Source organism: Cucurbita pepo, chromosome 20 (genome assembly GCF_057944985.1).
Source record: "Cucurbita pepo subsp. pepo isolate OVF chromosome 20, ASM5794498v1, whole genome shotgun sequence".
NCBI classification, from domain to species: domain Eukaryota; kingdom Viridiplantae; phylum Streptophyta; class Magnoliopsida; order Cucurbitales; family Cucurbitaceae; genus Cucurbita; species Cucurbita pepo.
This window is the reverse complement of record NC_141817.1, coordinates 4,978,284-4,992,101: the sequence shown is the minus strand read 5'-3', so window position 1 is coordinate 4,992,101 and position 13,818 is coordinate 4,978,284. Positions and strand designations below refer to the sequence as shown.

General features: G+C 38.8%; 1 protein-coding gene and 1 pseudogene across 2 annotated transcripts; one reads left to right on the top strand and one right to left on the bottom strand.

The window, feature by feature from the left end:
• Positions 1 to 3,103: 3,103 nt before the first annotated feature.
• On the bottom strand, positions 3,104 to 6,232 carry LOC111784094 (NAC domain-containing protein 40-like; annotated as a pseudogene). Its single transcript, XR_015414618.1, has 4 exons — positions 5,642 to 6,232; positions 5,204 to 5,457; positions 3,954 to 4,148; positions 3,104 to 3,617 (listed from the first exon to the last, which is right to left on the bottom strand). The product of XR_015414618.1 is annotated as an NAC domain-containing protein 40-like (transcript).
• Positions 6,233 to 8,161: 1,929 nt separating this feature from the next.
• On the top strand, positions 8,162 to 13,484 carry NIT4 (nitrilase 4). The gene is made up of 5 exons (XM_023664947.2): positions 8,162 to 8,460; positions 9,537 to 9,716; positions 10,800 to 11,093; positions 11,366 to 11,647; positions 13,163 to 13,484. Exons 1-5 carry the CDS (start codon positions 8,319 to 8,321, stop codon positions 13,315 to 13,317), a joined length of 1,053 nt encoding a protein of 350 aa, XP_023520715.2. The 5' UTR covers positions 8,162 to 8,318; the 3' UTR covers positions 13,318 to 13,484.
• Positions 13,485 to 13,818: the final 334 nt, after the last annotated feature.

Sequence of the window (13,818 nt, the reverse complement as noted above, 5' to 3'; positions counted from 1 at the left end):
GCGAAGGTCACGTTTGCCACAATTCATCTAGCTAACAATGTAAAGTTGTGGTGGAAATTCAAGTATATGGACATTCAAGATGACCGATGTAGCATAGTCACTTGGGAGAGCTTAAAAACAAGAACTCCGCTCATAGTTCTATCTAAATAATGTCAAGTATTAGCAAGAAGTTAGTTAAGGGAGCTGAGGCATATTGGAAATATTCGTGACTCGTTAAACAGTTTTCTAGGCTTATTTTAGATATTCATGATATGTTCGAGAAAGAAAGGATCTTCCATTTTGATGAGAGACTCAAGCCGTAGACAAAGGCCAAACTTACAAACGAATAGTCCAAAACCTTTCCACGACTTATGCTACTGTTAAACGATTGTTTGACCTAATCAACAATTAATCCTAAGCAACGATATTTTGGACAATTCTCTGTGTTGAATCTTACCGCTAGGAGTGTGTACATGTTTTCCAACATTTTTGTTCGTTGAATTAGGTAGCATATGTTTGCCTATGCAACATAATGACCAGCATCACCTCATTAAGTTTTGATGGGACAGTATGGTGTTTACTAATCTAAAAATCATCCATGAAAGTTAACTAACGGACCCTCCCACAGAACCATAAAGATCTAAGTTTTGGGAGAGCAACCCCCCATGTGCTAGTCAATTACTAGGTTAACGTACGTTATTCCATGCCCCCTCTCCGGACAGGTTTGCAGTAGAGTGACCCTATTGAGGAGAACTCTAGCTACTTCCACAAGGTTGGGGCACCTAGTCATCTTGTCATACTACCTTAACTAGACTAGTCATAGCTCAAAATACTGGTGCTAGAGTGGAAAGGGTAGTAGAGACCTTGTTGACACTGTTTATACTACTAATAGTCTAGAGAGTTACCTTAAAATCGGGGAGGTCTACTAGGTTCTTAAGAGCGTCTAGGCAGTTTAAATCTGGTCTCTCGTTTCTAGAACATTTAAGACTAACTTCTCGGGCTAATCCATTCTCTGGGTGCACAAAAGTCAACAACTCTGATCACCACTCACGATCCTAGAGTGCTTAGTCTACTAAAAATAGACCGACCTGAGTCAACTTGAAATCGTCTTAGATCTAGTGCTCTAGTCTTATACTAATTCTCTTGTGCATGGTTTGTCAGGGAGATTATTCTATCGATCACTTAAAGCATGGTATTCATAATCTTAACACTCGTGTAAAATTATTAGGGAGAAAATCCTATCAATCATCTAAAACACCAAAATCATAAGCTGAACATTCATTCAAACTCAACGAAGCAATAACATCCATTAGTCACTTAGAGACAGATCAAAATAGCACATCAAAGCATAGATTACAGTATCTCATCCTCATTTCAGACAAAGTGAAAAGTATTTAAAACAACATTCATCTCAAAATCTCGTCCTAAGAGCATTTTGGTAATTTTTTACATCTTACATAACTTACTCGTTTGAATTGCTTAACTCAAATTCTAGTCATGCATAATCCCTTTCTCGCTTTGCGAAAAGCATTAAAACTAGTATGCATCTCGAAATCGCATCCTAAGAGTATATCATAATTTTTCATAACATACATAGAATGCATTTTCATCCAAAATAGCACCTCTAGAGTCCTAAACATGCATATTCTAACCACGTAAGGCAATGAATGCTTGCATGCTAGCACGTCCTAGCGATGTCTACAAATATTACTTGAAAAAGTCTAAGTGGTTAAAAGTAATAACAAGGTCAGGCGTCTCGCACGTGTACAAACACACCGAAGGGGGGTGCAGATGCACTCTTGGTTCAACATGTGGCGCACGTAGACTGGCACATCCGTCAGGTCAATTCAATGTTAGGAATAGTGAACCTCCACATTGGTATGATATTGTTTACCTTAAACATAAGCCCTCGTGGGTTTGCTTTTGGATTCTCCAAAAGACATCGTACCAATGAAGATAGTTTCCTCCACTTATATACTCATGATCTTCCCCTTAATTAGCCAATGAAAAACTCCAACTATTTTCAATATTTGGGTCAACTGATTCGAGTCGAAGCTTGGATAGAGTGCATGTGATTTTGAGTGGACGAGTTAGGTCAAAATGGTCTGTGAGTCCTCCTTAACCATTGAGACGTGTGCCTCCCTTTTCTTTTGATGCATATCCATACCAATGGTAGCACGTTCCACCATTACTTGTTTGACGCATGTCCGCTCCTCATCAGCCAACGCATACGCATATGATTCACAAAATTCCTTTAGTTTTCGATTTCTTTTCTAATTTTTTAATTTTTTATATCTTTTTTTAGGTAACTCGAATCAACTTCTTTCTTCACCAAAGTTGTAAAGTTTTATACTATTCTTGGTGACACTAGAACTCATCTTCAGGTCCGATTTAATTCCGGCTTTATTCACGAAGGTTGTGTGAAATCACTTCAAAAACAACATATTAAAATTTTAGAACCTTCAAATTTGACCTCTAAGACTCAATTTCAAAAAATATTGGGTATCTCATTCTCGTTGGGGCTCGAATTTTACACGATATCAACACTCAAGGGAATCACTCATCTACTTCTCCTATATAGAAAAGAGCTATATATAAAAGAATGAATTTTATCTCTTAAGATTATATTTTCAGCTTCTTATTTCGCCAAGTTCCCAAAATGGCATATATATTGAATTGCATCGGTCAATTCGTGTACTTCTTCCTTTGGTGTACTTCTTCCTTTGAGGACAAGTTACATGTAAGTAAAAAGGTGTACTTCTTCCTTTGAGGACAAGTTACATGTAAGTAACCAATTCGTGTAGGTTTGTTACATGTAACGACGACTAATTCGTGTCGAAGGCAAAAAGTAATATAATACTTTTTCTCTTTAATAATTGAATTGAATTTGATCCCTAAAATTTATAAAATAGTGTTAAGTGAAAAAGATCTCTACTAAAATTCATAAATTTTAAATTTAAAAAAAATGTAGTCCGTGAATAAGAAAAGATAGTAATATGTTTTGTCATGTCATGCCATGTCACTATTGCTTTAGCCGAGTCATACGCCTATTTTGAAAGTAGAGTTACCAAATAGATATCAAACTTAAATCTTACTTATTCTACGACTAGATGTCAATTAGATATCAACTTCAAATGCCCACAGATTTATTTACTTGGTTGAAGTAACCTCTTGTTGGCATATCAGCACAGATTAGTAGAGCCCTTTGGGCATACCAAAGACCTCCAATCGAGACATAAACAAAGCTAACAAATCAACAAAAAAGATATCACAACAACTCGAACATAGCAACCAACAATGCTAATAGAAGAGGCAGTGTTCATCAACCTGCTTCGCCATAGTTCTAAGGAAGAAAACCTTACTTTCTCAACCTTATATCTGGAACCACCAATTTTCACAGCGTCCAACTTCATTGCTTTAGTGGCTTCTCTCCTTTTCAATCTGATTCTCCTATTTGCAAACCCTTGGCTTGGTAGCCATTCCAATCCGTCGTTCGCCTCAGTCTGGGATTCTCGCGCTGTGTCTGATCTATGGAAATCCAGTGGCATCAGATCTGAAGCAGCATCGTAAGGTGCCGTGTCGAGGTTTATAATGTCATCTTTTAGTATGTCGGAGTAGAAATCATCAGAACCATGATCCTGGATGCGAGAAAGCGGGACTTTACTAATCGACGTGTTGGGTGTTCTTTTTCTCTCCAGAATCCCATGTTTCACTAATCTACTTAGGCATTTAACTAGCTGAATGTCTAAACTAGGTCCAACTAAATATATAGCTTTGAGAGTATATGTGATGAAATGAAAGTCTAATAGAGTCCCCTTGCCACATTTCTGGGATGAAATGAAACTTGGGAATGAATCTCTAGTCAATAGTTTCCTTCACAAGATTAGTAAGAGGAGTGCCTATACATTAGCAGATCCATTGCACAACTGTAGTACGAAGAACAAGACTACTGGTGACAGGATGTTAGAATTTACCTTCTGCCCATCAGAGCATTCCACAAGTGCAGCTTCTGCAGCATCTTTTTGATTGGATTCAGATGTAGAATCAACCCGCTCGCCAGAATGAGCTTGCAAAGAGGATAAATTCATTTGACTACAAGAAGCTCGGTTTGAGCTACTATGTTGACGAAATTCATTATTCCTCCTGAGGCGGCAAACAACTAGAAAATCCTGCATCGTACAAAAGATAGTTTGTCAATTTTGTAACAACAAAAGCTCACTCCTACCAGATATTATCTTCTCTGGGCTTTCCCTTTCGGACTTCCCCTCAAGGTTTTAAAACGTGTCCACTAGAGAGAGGTTTTCACGCCCTTACAAGGAAAGCTTCGTTCTCCTCTCCAACCGACGTGGGATCTTACAATCCACCCCCTTGGGGGCCAGCATCCTCGCTGGTACACCACCTGGTGTCTAGCTCTGATACCATTTGCAACAGCACAAGTCCACTACTAGCAGATATTGTCCTTTTTGGGCTTCCCCTTCTGAACTTCAGTTCAAGGTTTTAAAACGTGTCCACTAGGGAGAGGTTTCCACACCCTCATAAGGAAGGCTTCATTCACCCCTCCAACCGTTATGGGATCTCACGATCCACCCCCCTTGGGGCCCAGTGTTCTCGTTGGTTACTGCCCGGTGTCTGACTCTAATACCATTTGCAACAGCCCAAGTCAACCGCTAGCAGATATTGTCCGTTTTAGGCTTCCTCTTCCGGACTTCCCCTCAAGGTTTTAAAATGTGTCCACTAGGGAGAGGTTTCCACGCCCTTATAAGGAAGGCTTCGTTCCCTCTCTAACCAATGTGAGATCTCACAATCCACCCCCTTGGGGGCCAGCGTCCTTGTTGGTACACTGCCCGGTGTCTGACTCTAATACCATTTGTAATATCCTAAGCCCACCACTAGCCGATATTTTACTCTTTGAGCAACCCTTTCGGACTTCCCCTCAAAGTTTTTAAAACGCGTCTGCTATACAGAGGTTTCCACAATCTTATAAAGAATGATTCATTCTCCTCCCCAACCGACGTGGGATCTCATAATTTTTTTTTTGTCTAAACTCAAAATGCTTAATGTACTTGCAAGGTGCTAGAATTGGAACAAACATTCTTCTTCTAAGTAAGACCAATAAGAAAAGTTATAGAAAGAATCAACTCCTAGCTTCTTTGTGACAATATATCAGTGACTATATTTGAAGGAAAGATTTCAGAACAAAGGCAAAATGTAGTTAACAGCATACCTGAGCTTTATCCTTGTTGTTATATTCATGCATAATCCACTCTGTTCTTTCCCCTTTGGGTGCACGGCCAGTATGGAAAACCAGAGTCCTCTTGGTTCCAATAACATTGGAACCTGACTTAACATTACGCTCTTTCCCTGTAGCTTTCCAGTAGCCTAAATCAGTGGCTCTCCTTGTCTGATTACCATTTGGGTACTTCTTTCCACGAGGGGAGAAGAAGAACCATTCATTATCTGATTGAATTATAGACTTGGCTGATTACATGAAGAAAGAAAAAAGAAAAACATCCCCTAATCAAACACCAGAAAAAGCCCAACCAAATTGGAAAGCATGAATCAAGAACAATCGAAATAGCCGCCAATGAGCATAATAGAATCGATGTAGGGTTTTCGCCTAGGGCTCTAAGAATCAGAGACCATTGAAAAAAGCAACACTGACCAGGTAAGTCCCAGGGTTCGTACTTGTAAATTTCGACCTCCGCGATGATTTCAACGCTCTTCTCGTAGCCATCTAATTTGTTCTTGAGATAAAACGAAATCAACTCCTCATCGGTCGGCGAAAAGCGAAAACCAGGAAACATAGACGAAACCGTCATTGAAAGCTGCAGTTCCTTGGAAACGCCGTTCTCAGCAGCAGCCGCCATTGCCAAATAGGTCGAGTTTTCGACTCACAAGAGGTGAAACAAAGGAACGAATTCGTATCTTCTCGGAGGGTTTGCGGTGGGAGAAAAGGAAAAAAAAAGGTTGGGAGAATTCTTCGCTTTGGCCGCATGTGAAAGGGATTTTGCTGAGGCGTTAGAAACCTTGAAGAAAGTGAAATGACGCATGGGGGTTGATTTGAGCGGTGTATGTAGACAGTTGGATCGGAAATTGATGGCTATGTTGGGGGCATTTCAATGGCGATAGGGTTCTTTATTGAAGGGAAATAACGGTGGAGTTTTGGATTCATCCATGGGTGAGCAGTCATCGCAGCAGAGGTGACTTGTTACCTCATTGGCCATGCCCATACTTCTCTGTCTCATGTGATTTGGGCTCTCAAGCTTTGTTCCTTTTTGTAAGAAACAAAGAAAGTGACTGAAAATAGTCTTATTGGTTGCTATAGGAAGGTTGACATCCCACACATCCTTTGTAGAGGAGAACGATTTATAAAGGTGTATAAACTTTTCATTAGCAAACGGGTTTTAAAAACCTTGAGAGGAAGCGCAAAAGAGAAAACCTAAAGAGAACAGTATCGGCTAGCAGTGGGTTTGAGTCGTTACAAATGATATTAGAGCTAGATATCATACGATGTGTCAGCGAGGAGGTTGTTCTCCAAAGAGGGGTAGACACGAGGCGGTATGACAGTAAGGACGCTGGTGAGGGTCCTACATTGATTGCGAGGACACTAGACCTTGAAGGGGGGTGGATTGTGAGATTCCACATCGATTGTCGATTGGGGAGGTGAACGAAACACCCTTTATAAGGGTGTGAAAACCCAAAAAAGAAAGCACAAATAAGACAATATCGCCTAGCGGTAGGCTTAAATAATGAGGAGTGCAGAGCTTAAATAATGAGGATTGCATTCCCTTGGAGAAACCACCATAATGTTAATATCTAAAGAGCAACGCAGCCTACTATGATGCTCAAGACTAGCTCTTCTTCACAGCACTATGGTCTTGATTGTTAGATGAAGACGACTCTCCACAATGGTATGATATTGTCCACTCTGAGCATCAACTCACATAGTTTTACTTTGGGCTCCTCCAAAATGGCTCATACCGATGGAGATAGTAGCCAAAAAGACCTCATACCAATGGGGAGAGTATTATTTGATTATAAACTCATAATCATTCCCTAAATTAGCCGATGTGGGACTTTCATCATCCAACATTGATCACTGATTGCAGCTCATGATCCTACTATGCTCGATCTACTAAAAATGTTTTGACATAGTTCAACGTGAAACCAGTTTAGCTTTAGCGCCCTATTCTTAACATAGTACATTCATGCATACTTCACCTAAAACACAAGATACGTTCTTAACATAGTACATTTAGCGCCCTAGGAAGATAATCATATCAATTACCTAAAATACAAGATACATTTTTTAAACGTTCAAATAAGCTCAGTAGGGAGATAACATTCATCAATCACTAAGAACACAGATCACAACCTCTCATCCTTCTTTCTAAGAGATCAGCAACCAATAAAAAGAGCATGCATCTTAAATTCTCAATCCTAGATATAATATTTTGAGAATATATTAGTTATGGAATATATCTTAAATATTATATCTTTTTATATATATATATATATATATATATATATATATATATATATATATATATATATTAATGATTTGATTAGTAGTATATTTTATTTTATTCTCAATATTTAATTAGTTCATATTTTCCTTATTTGTAAGTATTAGTCAGTAGCTTGTATCCTATTTAAACGTTATGAATATCTATGAGAATACATATCTTCGATCTCAATTCTATTTCTCATTCTTAACATACACGCAATTTGATTTTTTTTTTTTTTTTTCAGAATGTACTTAACTTTATTACCCAAATTGTCTTTCTCCGGTCATAATCAAGTATATTCTAACCACCTAATGCAAGATATGCTCGCATGCTAGCATGTCTTAGCGATGCCAACAAATACTACTTGAAAGTACTTACTTGGGTGATGCATCTCTTCTTGGACTCGTTTTTTCGCTCGCGACGGAGCTTCAAATTTTTTGAAATTTCTGTGATAAATCATAATTCAAGTAAAATTTAGGTCAGTATCAAAATTGAGGCGAAAAATAATCAATCTCGAGATAGAGTCATGAGTCTCGAGATAAAGCGCGTATACTCCATCTCGATGTAAACTTGTAAGTTAAACTCATAGGATATAAATGAATATATATATATATATATATATATATATATATATATGGATAATAGAAAAAGAAGGAAACGTATTCCATTTTTTACTTAATTTTATATATCCTTCTAGCAACTTCCACGAACTATCTGAAAACCACTGGACTCCATTGCAGCCATTCATCGCACACTCAATTCTCTGCTCCAATCTCAAGCTCAAGTTCAAGCTAAGAGGGAAAAAGGGCGATTCCGAACCATCCATCCACCATGGCGCTTGTGCCAACCACGGCCGCCACCGATACCCAACTGATAGCGGAGGTGGATATGGGCTCCGATGTATCTGTACCGACTGTTCGAGCCACCGTCGTTCAGGCCTCCACCATCTTCTACGACACTCCTGCCACTCTAGGTTTCCTTTCCTCACTTACACTTTAATTTTATCATTGTGTAGTTCTCTTACTGCTGTTTCTTTGCTAACCATCTCTTGGCTTGGGATGGTCATTTCAGAGTTTGGAATGAGTTCCTGGTTGTTTTTTGGTGTGATGTTAGAAGCTTATCAGTTGTTTGAATGTTTTGTTTACTCTATGAAGTTTCTTCCCTTCTATCTGCAGATTTGCGAATAATGAGATTTAGTTCATTTAAGCTATTATATCCTCGATTTTTTCTTTTCGTTTTTCATTGGTTTTCCTGTTTGCGGTCAATGTGAATGTAACTGTCCGTCCGCAGCTAACAGATATGGTACTCTTTGGGCTTTCCTTAAAACGTGTTTGGTAGCATACCCTTATAAAGAATCCTCCCAATGTGGGATCTCACAATCCACCCCTTCAGGGCCTAACGTCCTCGTTAGCACTCGTTCTTTTTTCCAATTGATGTAGGACGTTAGGCCCCGAAATGGGTGGATTGTGAGATCCGGAGCTAGATACTGGACGATGTGCCAGCAAGGAGGCTGATCTCTAAAGAGGGTGGACACGAGACGGTGTGCTAGCAAGGACCTTGGGACCTGAAGGGGGTGGATTGGAGGGTCCCACATCGATTGGAGAAGGGAACGAGTGGCAGCAAGGATGCTGGGCCCCGAAAGAGGATGGATTGTGAGATCCTACATCGTTTGGGAAGGAGAACGAAACATTCTTTAGAACGATGTGGAAATCTCTCTCTAGTAAACTCGTTATAAAAACCTTGAGGGGAAGTCTGAAAAGAAAAGTCCAAAGAAGGCAATATCTACTAGCAGTGAGCTTGGACCGTTACAATGAATTTGGCAATGTCGCCTAACATTGTACTCTGATTGTTCTTTTCTCCTTAATTTCAGTGGATTGGAGAAATTATTTAATTCATAAATTCCAAAAGTGATTAATAGAGTTGTGGATCATCTCACGTAGATAGCTACTATTTTAGTAGATTTTACGCCATCTACTAGCCTATGACCATGTGGGTGTTGTTTAATTTCTGGGGTTGTAATGAAAAACTAATTCTGGTTTACATGAACAGATAAGGCCGAGAGGTTGTTGGCTGAAGCTGCTGGATTTGGATCCCAGCTAGTTGTGTTTCCAGAAGCCTTTGTTGGTGGTTATCCCCGTGGATCAAATTTTGGTGTTTCCATTGGGAATAGAACTCCCAAGGGGAAAGAGGAATTCCGTAAATACCACGCAGCAGCGATCGATGTACCTGGTTAGTCTTTGTTTCCAATTTGACTTTGTTTAACTTAGTTTTGGTTGCATCTGTAAAGAGAACAATATTAGTGTCTTACCATGGATGATTCCAGGTTAAATGGACGTTGTTAGGTTCATAATAATAATACTCATTCTTGAAGGCCGACTTCGTTCCTCTATGAGTCTCTACCAAACTTTATTATATGGTCATATATTAATATCAAAGTCTTAAATCTTAGTATGCATCTTCTGTTCTTTATGAACTTTCAATCTTTAAGTAGATACTAGCTCATATTAGGACACTACAATAAGAACTTAGTGATGTCACTCTATTCCATCTGAAATATGAGTCGGTTGTTCATGAAATGTGAAATGGGACTTAAGCCCTATTTTAATGGCTCCTGTAATTTACAATTGATGAATGAGAAACAATGCTTCAAAAATCTACAGGCATTTCCCTGGTCGAGTCTTTGCGAGTTCATCCCAAATAAAGCGAACCCCTTCTTTCTGGGTCATGGTCAGGAAGATGTAGATAAAACGCCAATAGTTTGATTCTTCTATGGCATAAGCTTTGAAGAAGAGAGTTATCAATCATCAGAAATTTGTCTTTTTTTCTCTCTTCCAAAACGAAACAAAATCCGTCAATAAATGACGAACCCCCTTATATGGATGATTGGACAAGGCTAAGGCAGTAATCTCAACGGAGATTAGGATGAACTTTGACGAATAAAAGACGAATTGGTAGAAATTCAAACCTTCCTACTCTTGCTTACACCTAGACATAATATTTTGAAGGTCTAAAAGCTATAGCCATTGTCTGTCTTAGGTGCTGCTTGGGTTTGTTTTGAAGTTCTTTTTTTGCCTGGGACTGGGTTCATGTATGACCTTGTTTTTACTTTCATTCATTCTAATACAATCTGGTTGGCCTTGTTTCTAATTCCATTCATCTTAGTGAAATCTGGTTTTCTCATAACTAATTGTCTAAAACCATTCTTATTCACTTATATGGTCGTATGTCACAATCACAAAAGAAAGCACTTGAAGTGCATTACATGTAGTTCTAATTGAGTAAATGTTAATATGTTGATAACGATACATGCAGGTCCTGAAGTCGATCGATTGGCAGCAATGGCTGGAAAGTATAGGGTGCATTTGGTAATGGGGGTAATAGAGAGAGATGGCTACACACTGTACTGTACTGTTCTATTTTTTGATCCTCAAGGTCGTTACTTGGGTAAGCACAGGAAAGTGATGCCAACTGCATTGGAGCGGATAATCTGGGGATTTGGTGATGGATCAACAATTCCTGTTTTTGAGACTTCAATTGGAAAGATAGGTGCTGCCATTTGTTGGGAAAACAGAATGCCACTCCTTAGAACAGCTATGTATGCCAAAGGTTAGTTATTCTTCGCTTGAAATAATAAAATCCCTGACCTTCCCATTTTAAATCCAATTCCATTCATTTCGTTAGACTGTAAAGTGCTCATTAACTGAATTAGATGAAAATTTTCATTTAACAGAAGATTTTCATATGGTTAAAGTTCTACTGCTACCTTAACGTTCAAAATTTTTACTTGAAAGTTACGTAACTTCCGTCCACACGTTCCTTTTCTTTTGCTCGGCCTGTCGATCACTAGAAATGACTTATATTTGTGGTCCTGTTTGTAGGCATTGAAATATATTGTGCACCTACTGCTGATTCTCGGGATATATGGCAAGCATCTATGACCCACATTGCTTTGGAGGGTGGATGTTTTGTTTTGTCAGCCAACCAGTTCTGCCGAAGAAAAGACTACCCACCTCCACCAGATTATGTTTTTTCTGGCACAGAAGAGGAACTCAGCCCAGATTCTGTTGTTTGTGCTGGGGGTAGTGTCATCATATCGCCATCAGGTACAATCCTAGCTGGACCCAATTACGATGGAGAGGCACTTATTTCAGCAGATCTAGGTATGTCATGACGTCCTTCTACTTATAGTCATTAGAGCTTTAGTTATGTACTACGTTTAGTGGTTTATATAAAAAAAATGTTTAATCTTTAGGAAACCTACTATTTCATTGAAGCCACTTTTTGGGGATTCTTTCTCCTAGATGATCTAATACTCCTGACAGTCGAGTAGTATGAAAACCATCATTCTAAGCTCTTATTCTATGCTTAGCTCTTTTTTAGTTACAATACGAGTGAATGTATAACAGCCCAAATCCACCGCAAGCAGATATTGTCCTCTTTGGGCTTTCCCTTTCAGGCTTCCTCTCAAAGTTTTTAAAACGCGTCTGCTAGGGAGAGGTTTTCACACCCTTATAAAGAATATTTCGTTCCTCTCTCCAATCGATGTGGGATCTCAAAATTCACCATCCTTCGGGGCCCAAAGTCCTCGCTGGCACTCGTTCCCTTCTCCAATCGATGTTGGACCCTCGTTCTCCTCTCCAACCAATGTGGGATCTAGAATGGCTTGTCTTCCCTAGTACAAATTGATTTCCCAACCAAGTGGGTAAGTTATGATGAACCAACCAACCATTTTAAGATAGGGATGGCCTATATGTCTCTTGCTAACTAACAAGTTCCTTGGAGAATAGAGTGATAATCCGAGGTAGTTTTGTTGAACCTTCCATGCCTTGGTTGTGAAAATTTTCCATCTTTGTGTGAGCCAAGGTTGAACTTGAGATTCCTAAGGTAAGTCTCTTAATTAGGTTGAAGGGTTTTCCTTCACTTACTAAGGTTCCCTTCTATTTTTTCCACAACCACAGTCCAAATAATGAACGTTAGATCACCTTCAAAGGGAGCTCCTAATATTTGATAGGTCAAGAAGCAATAAAGCTAAGAGAGAGTTATCGGATTTTTTAACCTCTTAAGAACGGTCACTAATGCCAGCTTCTAAACTTGAATAAGAGATTGGTCTTCAAGCCAAACATTGAATAAAGGATTGAATAAAGGATTAAAGACGCACAATCAAATCTCTCAAGCAGAAGCACTAGTATCATCTGCAAATGAAATTTAGAGAGATTGTCGAGGATTGTTGGGTGTGAGTCCTACATTGTCTAATTTAGAGGATGGTCATGAGTTTTTAAGCAAGAAATACATCTTCATAGGAATGAGGCCTTTTGGAGAAGCCCAAAGCAAAGCCACGAGAGCTTATGCTCAAAGTAGACAATATCATACCATTGTGGAGAGTCGTTATTTCTAACAAGATGAACTATGTTCCCATTTCAAATGATGTTAGGATTAGCCACCTGGATACTAATAGTCCCACTATTTACCAAAGATTCTACAATGTGCTATTCTATAAAGGGGAGCTACCCATTTAAACAAGCAACCATAATGTGTGGTGCTATCCCATCATGGTACATTATGATATTATTGATCCATCCCAACTCTTAACAAGTTAAACTTTCTGATTTTTTATTGTTATAGAAAGTTTTTGGTATGACTTGCATTTATATAATTTGGATGAATAACTGAAACAGATCTTGGAGATATAGCACGGGCGAAATTTGATTTCGACGTGGTTGGTCATTATGCAAGGCCTGAAGTGCTTAGCTTGGTTGTGAGGGACCATCCTACAACCCCAGTTACTTTCACATCTGCATCTACAAAAACCGAAGATTCTTGTAAAAAATAGTAAGTTTATTGTCGAAGCTTCAATTTAGTTCCATTAATTGTTCTAATCTACATGTGTTGTCTATGTTTTACTGTTTCCTCATGCGTTCAGTGTTGTATTATATTCATCCTAATCATTCAGAACTGTGAATATTTCTGAATTTATATCAGCGGTGGATTTTAATATCACTATTTCCTTCATTTCTAGCCTAGATTGATTCATGATACTGTATTTAGGTGGATCAAGATATTGGTATATTGATGTTAGTGTCTAGAGAGATGAATAGAAACTTGGCTGAAGATTATTATGATGGGAAAGGGCAAAGATCATCTGAATCACCCAAACTAATATGGATTGGTCTAGTGGTCGAAAATGTTATTGCTTAGAGAAAACCTACCTTGAATTTAATATCCTACCGGTTACATAGGCAACTAAATGTAGTAGGGATAGAGTTATATTATGAGACTAGTTGAGATGCGTACAAGCTGAGTTGGACACTCGTGGATGTCTAAAGTAAAATAA